Here is a 14715-nt window from a genome sequence, read left to right on the forward strand (position 1 = left end):
TGTCCGTCCGTCTGTCCGTCTGGCTGGCTGGGGGAGAAGGATGGGCACTGCTGTGCCCTTCCTACCGCTATGTCTGTCCGTCTGTCTGTCTGGGGGAGACAGATGCCCTTCCTACCTCTATGTCTGCCTGTCTGGGACAGACGGATGGGCACAGCAGTGCCATCCTATGCCCTATGCCCACCCCATGGCCACATCCGTCTGTCTGTCTGGGAGGGCAGCCACCCACAGCCACTCCTGTCCACGAGGGGATGCTGGCCACAGTCCTGTCCGTCTGCCTGGTGGGGGGGGCCTGGCACAGGCCCCCGCACCCCCCGGCGGTGATGCAAAGCCACCCGAGGCCGAATGGGCAGGATGAGGCCCGGGGGCCTCCCGCATTGTGCTCCCAGTATCCCGGGGGGGACAGCAGGCAGGGCACACACACACAAAAAAATAGTAATAAAATAATAATACACCTTCAGGTCCCCACAGCCAGGCTGCAACACACCCCCCTCCAAAAAAAAAAAAAAAAAAAAGGCGAAAAAAAAGTAAAACAAACGTGCAACAAGGGGGGATTGATCATTGTTTCTTTCCTTTTTTTTTTTTTTCTTTTTCTGATGGGGAAACTGCGCTGCTGTGATTTAACTCTTGTATTTGCGGTTACCGAATGAACTTTCCTTCCGAGGGAGGGGACTTTGTGTAAGCGGGGAGCGGCGCGCACCGCCCCGCGCCCCCAGCCCCAGCCGCGAGCACAGCGCCGGGCTCCGGGTACTGGGCAGCCCCGGGCAGCCTCCGGCCCACTCCTAGGGCGAGAAAAAGCAAAATATAAAATAAAAATAAATAAATAAAAAGAATAAATAGAAGGGAAAAACAAAACCAAAAAACTTAACAGCCAGCGCTCGGCGTAAATACACTTTAGGGGCACACCGAGCAAATGAAAGTTTAATTTTTTTTTTTTTTCCGCCCCAAATTGGTGCCTGAAGGGCAGGTGTCGATCCGGCGACCGGCCGGGTTTGGCAGCTTTGGGATCGTGCCGGGGGCCCCGAGCTGTCCCCGGGCTGGGGGGCACGGATTCGTTTGCAGACTGCGGTTTTAGCGCTGCCCCCGCTCCGCACCGCCGCGCTCCCGACCGTCCTGCGCTCAGCTGCTCCCAAAGTCCCCTCCGAGAGCAACTTCTTGGGGCCGTGCATCCCCCAAAAAGCACCGGGGAGGGGGGCAGAGGCCCGGCGGAGCGGGGGGGACGAGCCTCGCACCCCTCAGGTACGGGCGCTGGCGCTGACATTGATGTAACTACATTAGAGTTAATGGCAGCAGCCTGCTCCTCATTATTAATTGTCTTTGTGTTTGGATAAAGTATGTAATCTTCTCCTCAACCACACCATTAAAATAGGTTGCCTTTTCAATTAAGAACTGTCTTGAGCGCAGCAGTCAATTTTCCTAATGAAGATGCATTATATTTTCACTTTTTTTTTTCTTTCTTTTTTTTTTTTTTAATAATGGGAAAATCCCACGTTTTCATTAGGCGTGATTACGGAGAAAGTACAAGAGGGGGGTTTGTCTAAACTAAATGTGGCCCGCGTGGTGTATTAAATACCAGGCTTTTAAATAAATTGAAATTTCATACAGATAAGACGCGAGGTTGGGGTACAAATACGGTCAGATTCGCTTCCTTCAGATTAAAAAAAATGCAGGGTCCATTCTTTCAAACGCACTTATCAGATAGAAAATCATGATTAAAACTACTACAGTCGACTCTTAGCCGCAATTACTCGGGTAAACTTTTCGCTCAGCCTGGTTTGCCTACATTAAACCTGAGGATGATGCTTTAAAATAGACTTGCGCTTTCTGCTAATGTGCAGCTTTGGGGAACAAATAGCACAGTTTAATCATGCAGAAACACACGGGAGCCAGAATCGTCTCACAATTAATTTACCAAAATAAACCCGAAGCTGCCTGCATTGTTTAATATTTAGCTTCCACTCCCCTCCTACCCCTGGAGAAAAAACAGCCCTAGTTCTTTAGAAAGGAGGAAGGTTTGGGGAGCTTTTAGGGACTTGGGATTTTTCTTCCTTTCTCTTTGCATTGGAAAATAAATATTCCACAGCGTGAAGGCAAAGGGTTAAATTTTACATAATGGAAAACACTTTAAAAAAAAAAAGTAAAGAGGGAAAAAAAAAGCCGAGGGAAAAAAAAAAAAAAAAAAAGAAAGTGTGCTATTTGTGAGGCTGACAGGCTGCAAGGGGACGGGGTCTGGATTTCCCCGCAGTGTTGTACTTGTGGGATCTTTGTTACCGGACACACAGCCACTCGCGGGCACACAAACCAGAGGAAAATACCATCACCGACACGCAGTCCGGGAAGGGGGGAAATTAGCTGTAGGCTGCGGAGCTGTTTTTTTAAAGTTTGCAATATAGAAACCCGCCCAGCAATGACTGCCTGCAAAGGAAAATGAAGTTAAGCACAGGAGTAATTTCTTATTCACATGGTAACAACAACAGTTGGTTTCTGATCTTTTGCGAGCTTTCTGCATTGGGGCTTTGTTTGGTTGGGGGGGCTGCTCTGGGGGTTTGGGGGGCATTTTCCTAATGAACATTTGTTTCTCCACCAGCCAGCGGCTAAAGAAGATCTGCAAAGAATGGCAAAGAAGATTTTCGATTAAAACCTTAGCCCATCTCCACGGATTACTTTATATCGATTCTTATATATATGGCTGCAATTGATGGGCTCTAATTAAAAATCCAAAGGGGGGAAAAAAGTTCTTTCTGGGGCTCAATAAAAGGAGCTTTTCATATACGGGAAATAAAGGTTGTAAAAGGTTACAAACGAAAGACTAGTTTAAAGCTTCTCTGCGGTTTTCTTTTCTTCTTTCTTACAAAACCCTTTTTCTGGCTCTTTCTCTCCCTGCCCCCCTCCCCCCGACCCCTTCATTTCTCCCAAGTTTGCCAACACGCGAGATACTGGACTGGAACCGTTATTTTAATATCTGGCTCGGGGAGCTATAATCTGATTGCTGTAGGAAGCTGCTCATCAAGGTAACTTCGTGGCCTGGAGAGGAAAAAAAAAAAAAAAAGAAAAAAAAAAAAAGATGCAAACTGGCAGAATTAGAGCCAGTTTGGTCGGCACACGGACACACAGCCGCACGGACAGATCCACGGCCCCGTTCCCACGCGCGTACCCCACGCACCCCCCGGCACAGCCACCCCAAAGACATTTTTAATTATTATTTTGCATTTGTGCTGGTGGTTTATTTCTCTCTATAATTTTTTTTTGGGGGGGTGGGGGGTCCTCTCCCCCCTTCCTCCAGGTGCAGACGTTGACCTCCCTTTCCCCGCTCTCGGGCATCATTTTTGGGAGCTGCCTGGCCCCGAGAGGAGCTGCGCGAATCGCGGATCGCCCCCGATCGCCTCCGCCATCCCCTCCTCTCCTCCCCCCGGCCCTCCCCACTCAAATTATGAAACTTGGTTTCATCTAGGCGAAGATGCTGCCTTATTTTTTTTTTTATTATTTTTTTTTTCCCCCAGGAAAACAAACCCAAACACCCCCCTCCCCAAAGGAGGTGCCGGCTCTGCCATGCCTCTCCCAGGCGCTTGGAAGAAGGGGGGGATTTTCTTTTTTTTTTTTTAGCATTCCGGCATTTTTAAACGAATCCGACCCTTTTTCGAAGTGGCACGGCTTTTTCGGGGGCTCTGGCATTGCACCCCCAAAAGGGAAATTTGGGAGGGGGGGAGTGTCGAAAGAGAGAAAAAAAAAAAATCCCGCAATTGAATTGCAGATAAACTTCCAGGAAAGTACGGAATGTTTTAACGAGACACAAATCCGATGAGGGGAAAAGCTTAAAAGTGCGTAGCATGCATTGCTTTGCGGAGCCGATCGGAGATGCAAAGATGACAAATAATAAATCGGCTCGGTCTGGGGGGGTCGCTTTCCTTCCTCAACTTTTCGCCCAACCTGCACAAACGCCTCGGTTCCTTGTCAGCACACCCAACCGCAGCGCGATCAGCCTGGTGGGCAACACACACGGCAACCAAAAAAAAAAAAACTCGCAAAACGCTCGCGTTAGTAAAGAGGAGCTGGAAATTACACCGGAGGAAGGAGAAGGAGAGAGAGAGAGAGAAGGAGACCAGAGAGACACAGCTATGCAGAGAGAGAAAAAGGAATGGATCTATAACCCGGTTGGCATCGGAAGTTGGAGAACTTACTGAGAAGCAGAAGTTAGAGTTTCTTTTCATCCCAGAAGCAGATTTTGGTTCTCTGAGCACAAAGTTCTGAGAGTGCAAATCACACAGATCCACTCACTCCCCGTTAGCCCGGGCTAGTCTGGCTCTCTGGGACCGTACCTGCTCTGAAACGCTTTCCAAATGGACCAGAAGAGATTGGAAAGTTTTTGTTTTTCTTTAAAAAGAAAAAAGAAAAAAGAAAAAATATCAAAATAATAAGAAAAAATAAACCCCCCTACATCCTACAACTGCAACATTTTTTTTTTTTTTTGGTGCAACTTTTCCACGAGCTGCAGAAGGCTGGAGGCAGAGGCAGCTGCAAAGTGCGTGCAGGATTGCTCCAGGAGGAAGGTTCCCCCTTTTTCCCCCTCTCAGATCCAATCTTTGCGAGAGCCATTCCGACACATTGCTAAGCTAAAGGGAAATTCTCTTTGATAAAGCGGTGTTCCCAGCTTCTGGGTTTTAAAACCTAAATCTATATTCAAATCTGGCTGAAGGTGTGTTCTGGGATTTATGAAAGCCTCTTAAAGGGGTAAATTTACCAAACCGTGACAAAATCATCACAATCTTACTTTAGACATCTGAAGTGGATGAGAATTTTAAAGAGACCCTTGTTTATTTAAGTAACGCCGTCCAGCTCTGCCACTTGTTTTCTTGGCAGAGGGAATTAGCCCGGGCTGCTGGGGCCGGGGGGAGCCGGGGAAGGCCGGGGCTGTGCCGGTGCCCCCCGGCAGCAGCGGGTGGCGATGCCCGCTGCCCTCCCTGCGCTCCCGGCCACCTTCCCAGGCACCGGCAGCGATGCTTCTGCCTTGCTCAGCCCTCCTGGCGGCCTCGGCCCGGCTTCTTCCAGCCCCCGAGCACCCCCTTTTCTTTCTTTTTTTTTTTTTTTTTTTTTTCTCCTCGTCTGTTCCCCCCCCCCACTTCCCTTTTATTTTTAATCGATTTCGAAAATACCCTCCTGGTCAGGATACACGGCAACGAATTATCTCCCTCATTCTTCCAAGGTGGATTAAGGTTATTAAATAATATGTGGGGGCGGGAGGCGATGGCAAAAAGGGGGGGGTGGGGGGGGTGGGGAGGGTTGAATCGGGATATTTATTACTGTTGCTCTGCTACAGGAGAGGCTGAGGGGCCGTGCCGACATGCGGGGAGATGAGAGGGAAGGATTTTCCCGGCGCGGATTTCTGCGCAAGTGTGGCAAGGGGGGGAACAAGGGGGGGGATTGCAATGGGGCAGGGGGCTGCAGCCGCCCCTCGCCACCCTCCCCCACCCTAAAATAATAAAAAAAAAAAAAAAAAAGAAAAACAAACCCAAAAGAAAGCCAACAAACGAAAAGCCCCTAAAAAGTATCACGGCTCTGAGAAAAGGGGGGAAAAAAAAGACCCCAAGGACTGCAGGCGCAGCGCAGCGGAGGGCAGGGGGAGCGGCGCCGGAGGGTCTCGGGGGGGTCGGGGGGCCGGGGTCTTGCAGCCCCCAGCCGGGCCGCCCCCGGGCACCAACTTTCCACGAAGTCTGGCAAAAAAAAAGAAAAAAAAAAAGAAGAAAAAAAAAAAGCGTCCGAAGTGTGGGAGCGGCTCCGCCGGGCTGCGGCTGCTTTTGTGCGAGGGGTTATTTTTGTTTGTTGGTTTGTTTGTTTGTTTTAATTTCCCCTCCTCTCTCCTCCCTCCTTCCCTTCGCCCCCCTCCTTCCTCCTCCTCCTCTCTGGGAGGAAAAAAAATAAAAATAAAAATACAGAAACAAAACCCAAAACCCCAACAACCCAACCCCGAGCATCCCAAACCTGCTCCTGCAAAGCGCCAGCTCGGGCTGCACCGGCAGCGGTCGGTGGTTGCGCTAAGTCCAAGGACAACCACATTTGATTGCACACAGCCAGCCAGGCTCGGAGAGAGCCACAAAGAGGCGAATTAATTGCTATAACTTCATTAACATAGGTCACCCCGTTAAAACGAGGGAGCCGCTGCGTTGTCCCTTATTGTCACAAGTGGGGAAAGTGCGCACAGAGCCGGGCTGACCGCTCCTTCCCCGAGCTTCCCCTGATCCTGCCTTGTCCCCAAGCTTCATTTTCAGGTTTCTTTTACCCGGGAGAAGTTGGGCAGGGACGGATGCTTGCGAGAGGCACGGCTCGGCTCGGCTCGGCAGGGGGGAGCCCCCCAGCCCCCCTCCTCTGCACCGAGTTTATTCCTACGAAAATATTTCCACGTCCATATTTGCAAAGGCAACGCAGCGCTGCTGCAGAAGTCTCGTCCTGCACCACCAGCCATCTCTATATATCTTAAATATAGACTTACAGACATGTGGGTGCGGTAGGGCCCGGGGGGGCCGGAGCTGGGGCACCCCCTTACCCCACTCTCCCTACCCCTGGGCAGGTTTCCCCTACAAGCTTTCCCCTCTCCCAGCTCCGCTCTGCTCAGCCGAGGCTCCACGCCGCCCCCCCGCAATGTTTACTTATATATTTTAATATCTTTTGTTGTTATTATTACCCCCCCAACCCGCCGCTTTTTATCGTGTCCCCCCCCCACACACACTTCTTCTCCATCCCCGGGCAATAGGCTAACGCGAGCCGTGCTTAACGTCCATCACGTTAATTTGGACAATGACTTCATGCGCTGCGCTCCGTAATGTATATTTTTAAACCGAGCAGGTTCTTTTAATGTATATTCTCGTGTCATTTTGGTGGCTGTTATTTCTCGCTCGATTGTCCCCCCGGTACAGCAGCGGCCTGTTTTTTTCCTCCCCCTGTTGTGTGTTTTTATTATTTTCCCCCTGGCTTAGATGTGTCAATCACTCTCTCCCTGCCATTGGTTGGAGAGTTTGCGTCAAAAAGTTGCCAGAGAGGCGCTTTCTCAGCAAAGCTCCCCGAGAGAGGTAGAGACCTCAGCTCCAACGCACCCCGCCACTATTATAAAAAATAAAATCACTTGACCAGCTCCGGCACCGGCCAGCTCTGTATGTACCGAGCCCAGACCCCGAGCATCCCCGCAGCCCTCTCCCGCACCGTCCCCTCCCCTTTCTCCCCCATTTATTCTTCTTTTTCAAACATTTTTTTTTTCCTCCCCCCCAACCCCCCCCCTCCTTTCCGATGTCGTGGGCATGTGCATGCGGCGAGCTCTCTAACCTCCCGCTTTGTGCTTTCTCTCCCAGCTCAGCCCGAGCCCTGAATTTGGCGAGGACCCGGCCGGCACCGCTCGCCCCTCGCCCCCCACCCTGCCCGAGGCTCGCAGGTAAGTCGGACCCGCTCGCCTCTTCCCCCCGGGAGGAGCGGGGGGGGGGGCAAGGCTCCGGGGGGCATTTTGCCGAAATACAGCGGGAGGATGGGGAAAATTATTAGTGTTATTATTTTTATTATTTTTTTAAGAGCGTGTGTGAAGTGGGCAGCGGCGTTGGGAGAGGGAGGCTGCCCGGGAGAGCTGCGGGGATGCTCCGGGAAGGCCGGGCCGTGCCGGGCCGGGTGGAGAGAGGCTGCTCCGGAGACAGGGGATGATGCAAAATGCAAAAGGGGCCGAATCCGGGAGCGGAGGAGACGGTCCGGAGCTTCCCACGGCTCCCCTCTCCCGTGGGCAGGCGGAGGTCGGGCTCGCTGTTCTGCGGGCAGCGTTTCCTCGCCGCGATTTCCTTGGGTGTTTTATTTTCCCCGGCCTGATCCTTTGGCCTTTCGTTATTCCCCGGCACCGAGGTGAACTTGGAAAATTAGAAATAACCGGGGGGAAATTTCCCCCCTCCCGGCTGCCGCCCCGGACCCCCCCATCCTTGCGCCCAAGCACCCCCGGCAGCCGGGGAGAGAAACGGGCAGCGCGTTTTGGGCCGGAGCTTCGGGGGGGAAAAGGATGGCGAGAATTGCACCCAGCTCGGAGAAGGGCTGGAGGTGTTTCCCACCTCCCCGATTTTATTATTTTGGTTATTATTGTTATCATCGGCCGTGGGAACGCGCTTCCCCAAGGCAGCGCCGGGGCGCGAGGCGCCCTGCTCCGTGCCCCAGGCTCCATCCCCCGGCTCGCACCGCACCGACAAAGAGTCGGGAAAGTCCTTGTGCACCGGCACAAGTTTCGCCAGAGCACAAAACCTGCTCCGCTTGCCGAGATTGATTTGGATTTCGGATCCCCCGAGGAGCTGAGAGTTATTATTTATTCCTTTAAAAAGGGGAAGAAAAAAAAAAAAGCAAATCCAGTAAAAGAATAAATAAAAATAATAAATAAAAGGCGGTTAGGAAGGCGATCGGGTGGCGGTGGGGAGGCAGAGATGGGTCAAAACGCTCGGCGGCCCCCGGCAGATCCTTTCGTTTGGCCGCTCCGGAGCGGGGCCGGGGCCGCGGAGCTGCGCGCAGGAACCGGGGGCGAAGCGCGGAGCCGGGGGGGCCCTTCCCCGGCACCCCCTGAGCGGGGAAAAAAAAAAAAAAAAAAAAAAAATCCCGTGCTGGGAAACACCAACCCCAAATCCTCCCTTTGGGGGAAAAAAATTACAAATAGGATAAAATAAATGTAAGAAACGCGGTGGAAGCGAGCTCTTGGGGGGGGAAAAGGCAAAGCAAAAGAAATTCCCCGTCCTGCCTCAGCACCGTGCCCCCCTCTCCTCCCTGCCCGGGGATGGAGCCGTGGCTGCCCGGGCCTCATCCTGCCCTCCCGGCCGCGGCTCGCTGCCTTGCATTAATCAGCCCGGGCCATCAGCGGGGCTGGGGCCGGTGGCCCGTAATTAGGGAGCGTGTGCCGCCCGGATTATCTCGTTAGTTTATCAAGAAAACATTTATTATAATTAATTCTCGGACGGGGTAATTATTATTGAGCGAGGGCAGAGCAACTGGTAGCCGGGATCTTTGCGGAGCGAGGGGGGAGGAGGGGGAAAGGTGACAGATTGCGGAGCGGAGCCGTTGCTCCCCGCTTGCGCGGCCGCGGACGAGCGGCTCCGCGGGTGGCTGCGCCGGGCAGGCTCCTGGCCGTGCTGCGCCGCCTTTACGCGGATGGAGAATTGGGGAGGGAGAAGGGGGACACTCGTTTTTTATTTTTTTTAAGTGTTTTTTTTTTATTATTATTATTTTTCGGGGTTCGTTTGCTCGTTTTCAAACGCGCCCCGAAACCACTTTTGCTCGCCCGCGCAACCGGTGGCCACCAAATTGGCGGCTCCGGGGAGGGTGCGGAGCGGGGGTTCCCCCTCGGCAAAGCAGATCCCCTTCGTCCCCCGCATTCCCCGGGCACGGTGTTAAAAGCGGTGCCCGGCTCCTTGCCCCCGTTAAGCGAGGCCGAGTCGCGCAAGATGCGCGCCTGCGGAGCTGCTCGGCACAGCCGGGGACGGTGATGGGGAAGGCGGCGGGGGGGTGGTGCTGGAGCCTCCCGGCATCTCTCAGCCCTCTCGGAGGGGCGGCCCCGCTCCCCTGGCCGCTCTTTACCAAAACACCGAGTTTTGGGGCAAAAAAGTTGCGCTCGACTTCCTTTTTTTCCGACGGCCGCCGCGCGTGGAGGGAAAGGCGAGATTCGGCGAAAAAAAAAAAATTAAAAATCCACTTTTTCCACGGGGACCAACCTTAACCCTTTCAGGATCCAGGGGCTGGCCCCCGTCGGGTATTTTTTTGTGCTGGGGGCCCCCCAGTCCCGCTTCGGAGCCCCCCCGGGGTGACCGCAGCCGGGGGGAGCCTCTGGCCGCCCCCGGGCCGCTCGGCGAGGTGTTTGTTTAGCTCCAGCCCCGTCATCAAGAGTTTCTTGAAAGCCTAATAAATCTGTTACTTGCCTCCAAATCTAATTACCCGGAGTACTAATTAGGTGCAAATGGCCGGTGGAAATTACTGCAGGCGTGGACTGATGGCGGTAGAGCAGAAAAGTTTGGCTCTGCCCGAGCGGGCATTTGAGCTCTGAAATGCAGCATCGTCGGGGGGAAGGGCGGGGGGGTGAGGCTTGAATGTTGCCCAAACCTGGGATAATTAAAGTCCTTGCAAGAAACTAGGGGAGAGATAGGTTTCTTGAATTGTTTCTTTGTTTCTCACCCTTGGGCTTTGTTATCTGCATTATTTATTTAGCCGAGGGGTTCTTTGTGTCTGCGAATGGCCCCAATCAAGTTTTGCTTGAGACAATTAGCTGGTGCCCGGCCGGGAATCCTATGCAAATGCCCCGGGCAGCCGTACAATGCGGGCAGTTGAAGGCATGGGGGGTTTTGTTCGGGCAGTAATTACTGGATGGGACTTGCTCCCCCCCTCCCCTCCCTGCCTGCCTTTTTGGGAAGGGATGCGTTTATCTGCTCAGTCTCTCCCGGCTCCCAAATCCAGCTGGGGGCCGGTTTAAGAGCTGGAGGATCGGCGGGGGAAGGCAGCGGGGATAAAAGCCGGGGGGCAGCCACCTCCCTGACCCCCCCCCCCCCCCCCCCGCTTCTCCCCTCCGCAGGCACCTGGCGGCCCCCCCCGGCCGACGGCACCCCCAGGCACCGCCCGGGGCAGGCAGGGCGCTCGGGCGGCTCCCCCTCGCCCGGATTTCGGCCAACTCTCCTCCCCGCTACAACTTTAGCATGATGTCTTATCTTAAGCAACCACCTTATGCAGTCAATGGCCTGAGTCTCACAACCTCGGGCATGGATTTGCTGCACCCGTCCGTCGGTTATCCCGGTAAGCCAGGTTTTTTCTCCCCTCTCCCCCCGGTTCCCCTTTTTCCCTCTGCCCCGCGGATTTCGCCCAGCAGAAGCCGCCGGGGACCGCGGTGCCGTGGGGTCCCCCTTTCTCCCTTCCCTTTTCTCTTTTTTTTTTAATTTTTTTTTTTTTTACCCTTTATAACCTTTCCATGGGGTTGCAAAAAGGGGCCACCCCGCTGCTGGAGGTGGGGGGCAGCCTCTTGCAGGCTGGGGAGGAGGCACCGGGATTGCCGCAAGGATGCGGCTGGGGGCTGGCTGCAGGTCACCAGGGAGAAAGGGTGGGGATGGGGGGGGGGGGTGTCCCTGGGGGGTCCCCCGGGGGCTGAGCACACTGAGTGACAGCCAGGGCTCCCGGCTCCTTTCGCAGCCACCCCCCGAAAGCAGCGGCGGGAGCGCACCACCTTCACCCGGGCGCAGCTGGACGTGCTGGAGGCCCTTTTTGCCAAGACCCGCTACCCCGACATCTTCATGCGGGAGGAGGTGGCGTTGAAAATCAACCTGCCCGAGTCCAGAGTGCAGGTAGGAATGGGGGGGCCCTGTTTGCTTCCGCCCCCACCTTCAGTCTCCCTGAGTCCCCAGCCCTCTGGGGCTGCTTTAGGGGATGGGGCCAGCCCCATCGAGCCCCCTGAGGGATGCTCACGTATGGGTGAAGGTGTTTGGGGGGGGTGGGGGGGGTCAGAGCGGTGATTTGCCCCCTCTGGGTTGCAGCCTGGCCTCCCCTTCCTCGCTGAGCTCTGGGGGTTGGTGCAGAGCCCTCGGCCTTCCTGGGCTGGGGTGGTCTCCCCAGCATCCCTATGCTCTGCACCTTGCTTTGGCCACATACCAGCTGGTCTTGCAGGCCCATGTAGAGGCTACAAAGCATCCCCAGGCACCCCCGCATCCTTGGTGCAGGGCTGGGGTTCCCTTTCACGCCAGTAAATACCGGGAGCTTCCTTTGCTTTTGGAGGGGTTTTGGAGAGGGGAGGCCTTGGGACTCCTCTGCTGAGGCTGGGCTGTGCCAATCCAGACACCATCCTGGTGGTGCTGCTGTGGTGCAGGAGGGGGGCCCAAGGACCCATGCTGTCCCTGACATGGATCCAGGGCACCCTTCAGTCGGGGTAGGGCAGCTGCTATATTGTCTGTGCCCCCCACCTCCCGGCAAGGATGGCTCTGGTCACAGAGCCACCTGGGGCTGTGTCCCTGCAGAGCGTGGCCATAGGGACTAGGACCCCCCTCCCCATGCTCAACCCCAGCCTTTTCCCCACAGCTCCCTGCTAGGAGAGGTTGAGATGGGTTGGAGGCCACTCCTGTTTGGGGGTGGAGAGCAGAGAGCCTGTTTAGGGGTAAATGAGACACCTGTAACTGCCCCTCCAAACCCCTGCCTCTGTTCCCCTAATTGTTTCCCCCCCTTTGCTCTATTGTTTTGAATCTCAGGCTTCAACAGGCCTTAAATGGTGATTTCTGGGGGTCCCCGGCTGGCAAACTGCAAAAAGGGAGCGTCCCCCTCTGCTTCCCCCAAAAGTGACCACATTAAGCAGTTTGGTTTGCCCGTTTCCCCTCATTATTACTGCTAATGGTCTCAGGGAGGGGGAGCCTTGCGTAGCCCCGCTGGCCGGGGAGCGCTCCCCGTGCCCTGTCTCCAGTGCCGGCTCTCAGCCCTGGGGTACCTGCGTGTCCCTGAGGCGAGGCTTTTCTTCATCCCTCCATCCTCCCCTCCCTCTCTCTCGGTCTCCAGGTGTGGTTCAAAAACCGCCGGGCCAAGTGCCGGCAGCAGCAGCAGCAGCAGCAGAACGGGGGCCAGAACAAGGTGCGGCCGGCCAAAAAGAAGAACTCGCCGGCCCGGGAAGTGAGCTCGGAGAGCGGGACCAGCGGGCAGTTCACGCCCCCCTCCAGCACCTCGGTCCCCACCATTTCCAGCAGCAGCGCCCCTGTGTCCATCTGGAGCCCGGCGTCCATCTCCCCGCTCTCTGACCCCCTGTCCACCTCTTCCTCCTGCATGCAGAGGTCCTACCCCATGACCTACACCCAGGCCTCAGGTTACAGCCAAGGATACGCTGGCTCGACCTCCTATTTCGGAGGGATGGACTGTGGATCTTATTTGACCCCTATGCACCACCAGCTGCCCGGACCTGGGGCCACCCTGAGTCCCATGGGTGCGAACGCGGTCACCAGCCACCTCAACCAGTCTCCGGCCTCCCTCTCCACCCAGGGCTACGGAGCCTCCAGTTTGGGCTTTAACTCGACCACCGATTGCTTGGATTATAAAGACCAAACCACCTCCTGGAAGTTAAACTTCAATGCTGACTGCTTGGATTATAAAGACCAGACATCCTCATGGAAGTTCCAGGTTTTGTGAAGGCCCGCGGGGAACCTTTGTGATCATACGAGAAACCGCGACAAGAACGAACACGCTGGGCCCAACGCTCCAGTTTTAGTCAGGTCTTGGTTAAATTAAAGAGAAAATAACTAAAACGGACAAACGGACAAACAAACGAACAAAAAACCGATGACGACAACAGCAACAAAAGAGGGACAGTGCTGGTGTGACCACGTTCAGACTCATCTCCTGCTCAGACGCTCTGGACAAGGAATAACAAAGAGGAAAACGGAGGAGGAAGGCCTTAAACGGACAGATCATCTAGTGAGCAGAAAACAGACAGACCAATCTGTGTTCTTTATAGTTTTAGGCAAATTGTTGGGTTTCTTTGTTTGGAAGAGGTGGGAGATCGTTCCACCTATGGGCCAGTTTAAAAAAAAAAAATTCTAGGTTTTTATTTCTTTTTTGTGTGTGCGTGGAAAGATCCTTCACCCAGAGGTTTCCAATGTGTTAGCCAACCCTTGGTTAAAATATTCGGAATGGACAGCATCTCTCTCTTTCTCTTTTTCTCCCTCTTTCTCTCCCTCCCTCCCTCTTTCTCTCTTGAGCTCATTCAACTGTTTCATGCCCAACTTGCTCAAGTTGGCACCGAGAGAACTTGGTTCAGGGCTGTGTGGGTTGTGTGACTGATTGTCCTAGCTGCACTACTTTATTTAAAGAAAAAAAAAATAATGTTCATAAGGAGTCAATATGTAGTTTTTAAGAGACAATCAGTGTGTGTCTTATATAAATGGTACATCTGTGGTTTTTAATCTGTGCTAGACTTCAAAACTGTGATCTCCTGTATTGTATGCAACTACGAACTCCGCACCAGCGGGAGTTCTGCTGTGATTTACATAGGTTATAATTATAAGTGAAATTCAGAGCAACTGAGTTACCTATTATCATCTTTTTAAAAATACAAAAAAAAAAATATTAGAAAAAAAAAATACATGATCGCCTTTCACCAGAGGTGAACTGCACTGAAACTTTTTACAACAAACTGTCTTTGAATGAAAGAGAAAAGACCGAAAAAACCACCCAAGGACATTAAGCTCCTCTGGAGTTCACTTGCTGCCGGCCACACTGGCGGTAGCCTTCAAATCAAACAAGACTTCGGGCAGTTGCTCTGACCTGGACGAATTTAAACCGAGAAATTCATTGTCGTTTATGCTTGCAGATGTTAACTGAGAAAAAAAAAAAGATATATATGCATAAATCTTTTTTTTTCTGGATTTGGCAGATATGTATAATTATATTAAAATGGTTCTAGCACACTTGATGGTTGTCTTCCATTTCCATCACGCCCACAAGGGCTGAGCAGGGCAATGCCTCGGGCTCCGCCTGGTTCTGTGGGCAGGGGGAAGAAATCCGCCTGGGGATTTCTTTGTGGGCAGTGAAAGAAGCAAAATGAAAAGTTTTATTTATTGATTGATTGATTTTGAAAGGAGGAAAAAAAAACACAACAGGCATTTCCAACCCATACCTTTTCCCAAATCTAATCTTTTGGTGGAGGGATGGCATTTGTCAGTCGCGTTTAGGGAGGGCCCTGAACTTCTCAGGGTAATATGGGGGGAGAAGGGG

At 53.4% G+C, this 14715-nt stretch overlaps 1 protein-coding gene across 2 annotated transcripts; it reads left to right on the forward strand.

Annotated features, from left to right (window-relative positions):
* Positions 1-10676: 10676 nt before the first annotated feature.
* OTX2 (orthodenticle homeobox 2) lies at positions 10677-13131 on the forward strand. 2 transcript variants are annotated; one of them, XM_035551315.1, is made up of 3 exons: positions 10677-10782; positions 11143-11315; positions 12511-13131. In XM_035551315.1, the coding sequence occupies exons 1-3, from the start codon at positions 10677-10679 to the stop codon at positions 13129-13131; spliced, it is 900 nt and encodes a 299-aa protein (XP_035407208.1). The 2 variants fall into 2 exon arrangements, with proteins under 2 accessions (XP_035407208.1, XP_035407209.1); XM_035551316.1 differs by having other exon boundaries at positions 10677-10773; positions 11164-11315.
* The last annotated feature ends 1584 nt before the right edge of the window (positions 13132-14715 follow it).

The sequence above is a fragment of the Cygnus atratus genome, chromosome 5 (genome assembly GCF_013377495.2).
Source record: "Cygnus atratus isolate AKBS03 ecotype Queensland, Australia chromosome 5, CAtr_DNAZoo_HiC_assembly, whole genome shotgun sequence".
In the NCBI taxonomy this organism is placed as follows: domain Eukaryota; kingdom Metazoa; phylum Chordata; class Aves; order Anseriformes; family Anatidae; genus Cygnus; species Cygnus atratus.

Bases quoted from the DNA above. Each gene is read 5' to 3' on its own strand.
- OTX2 (XM_035551315.1), top strand. From the start codon at position 10,677: ATGATGTCTTATCTTAAGCAACCACCTTATGCAGTCAATGGCCTGAGT. The intron at 10,783-11,142 runs GTTTTTTCTCCC...AGTGACAGCCAG, and splicing joins CGGTTATCCCGGTAAGCCAG to GGCTCCCGGCTCCTTTCGCA. The intron at 11,316-12,510 runs GTAGGAATGGGG...CTCGGTCTCCAG, and splicing joins TGCCCGAGTCCAGAGTGCAG to GTGTGGTTCAAAAACCGCCG.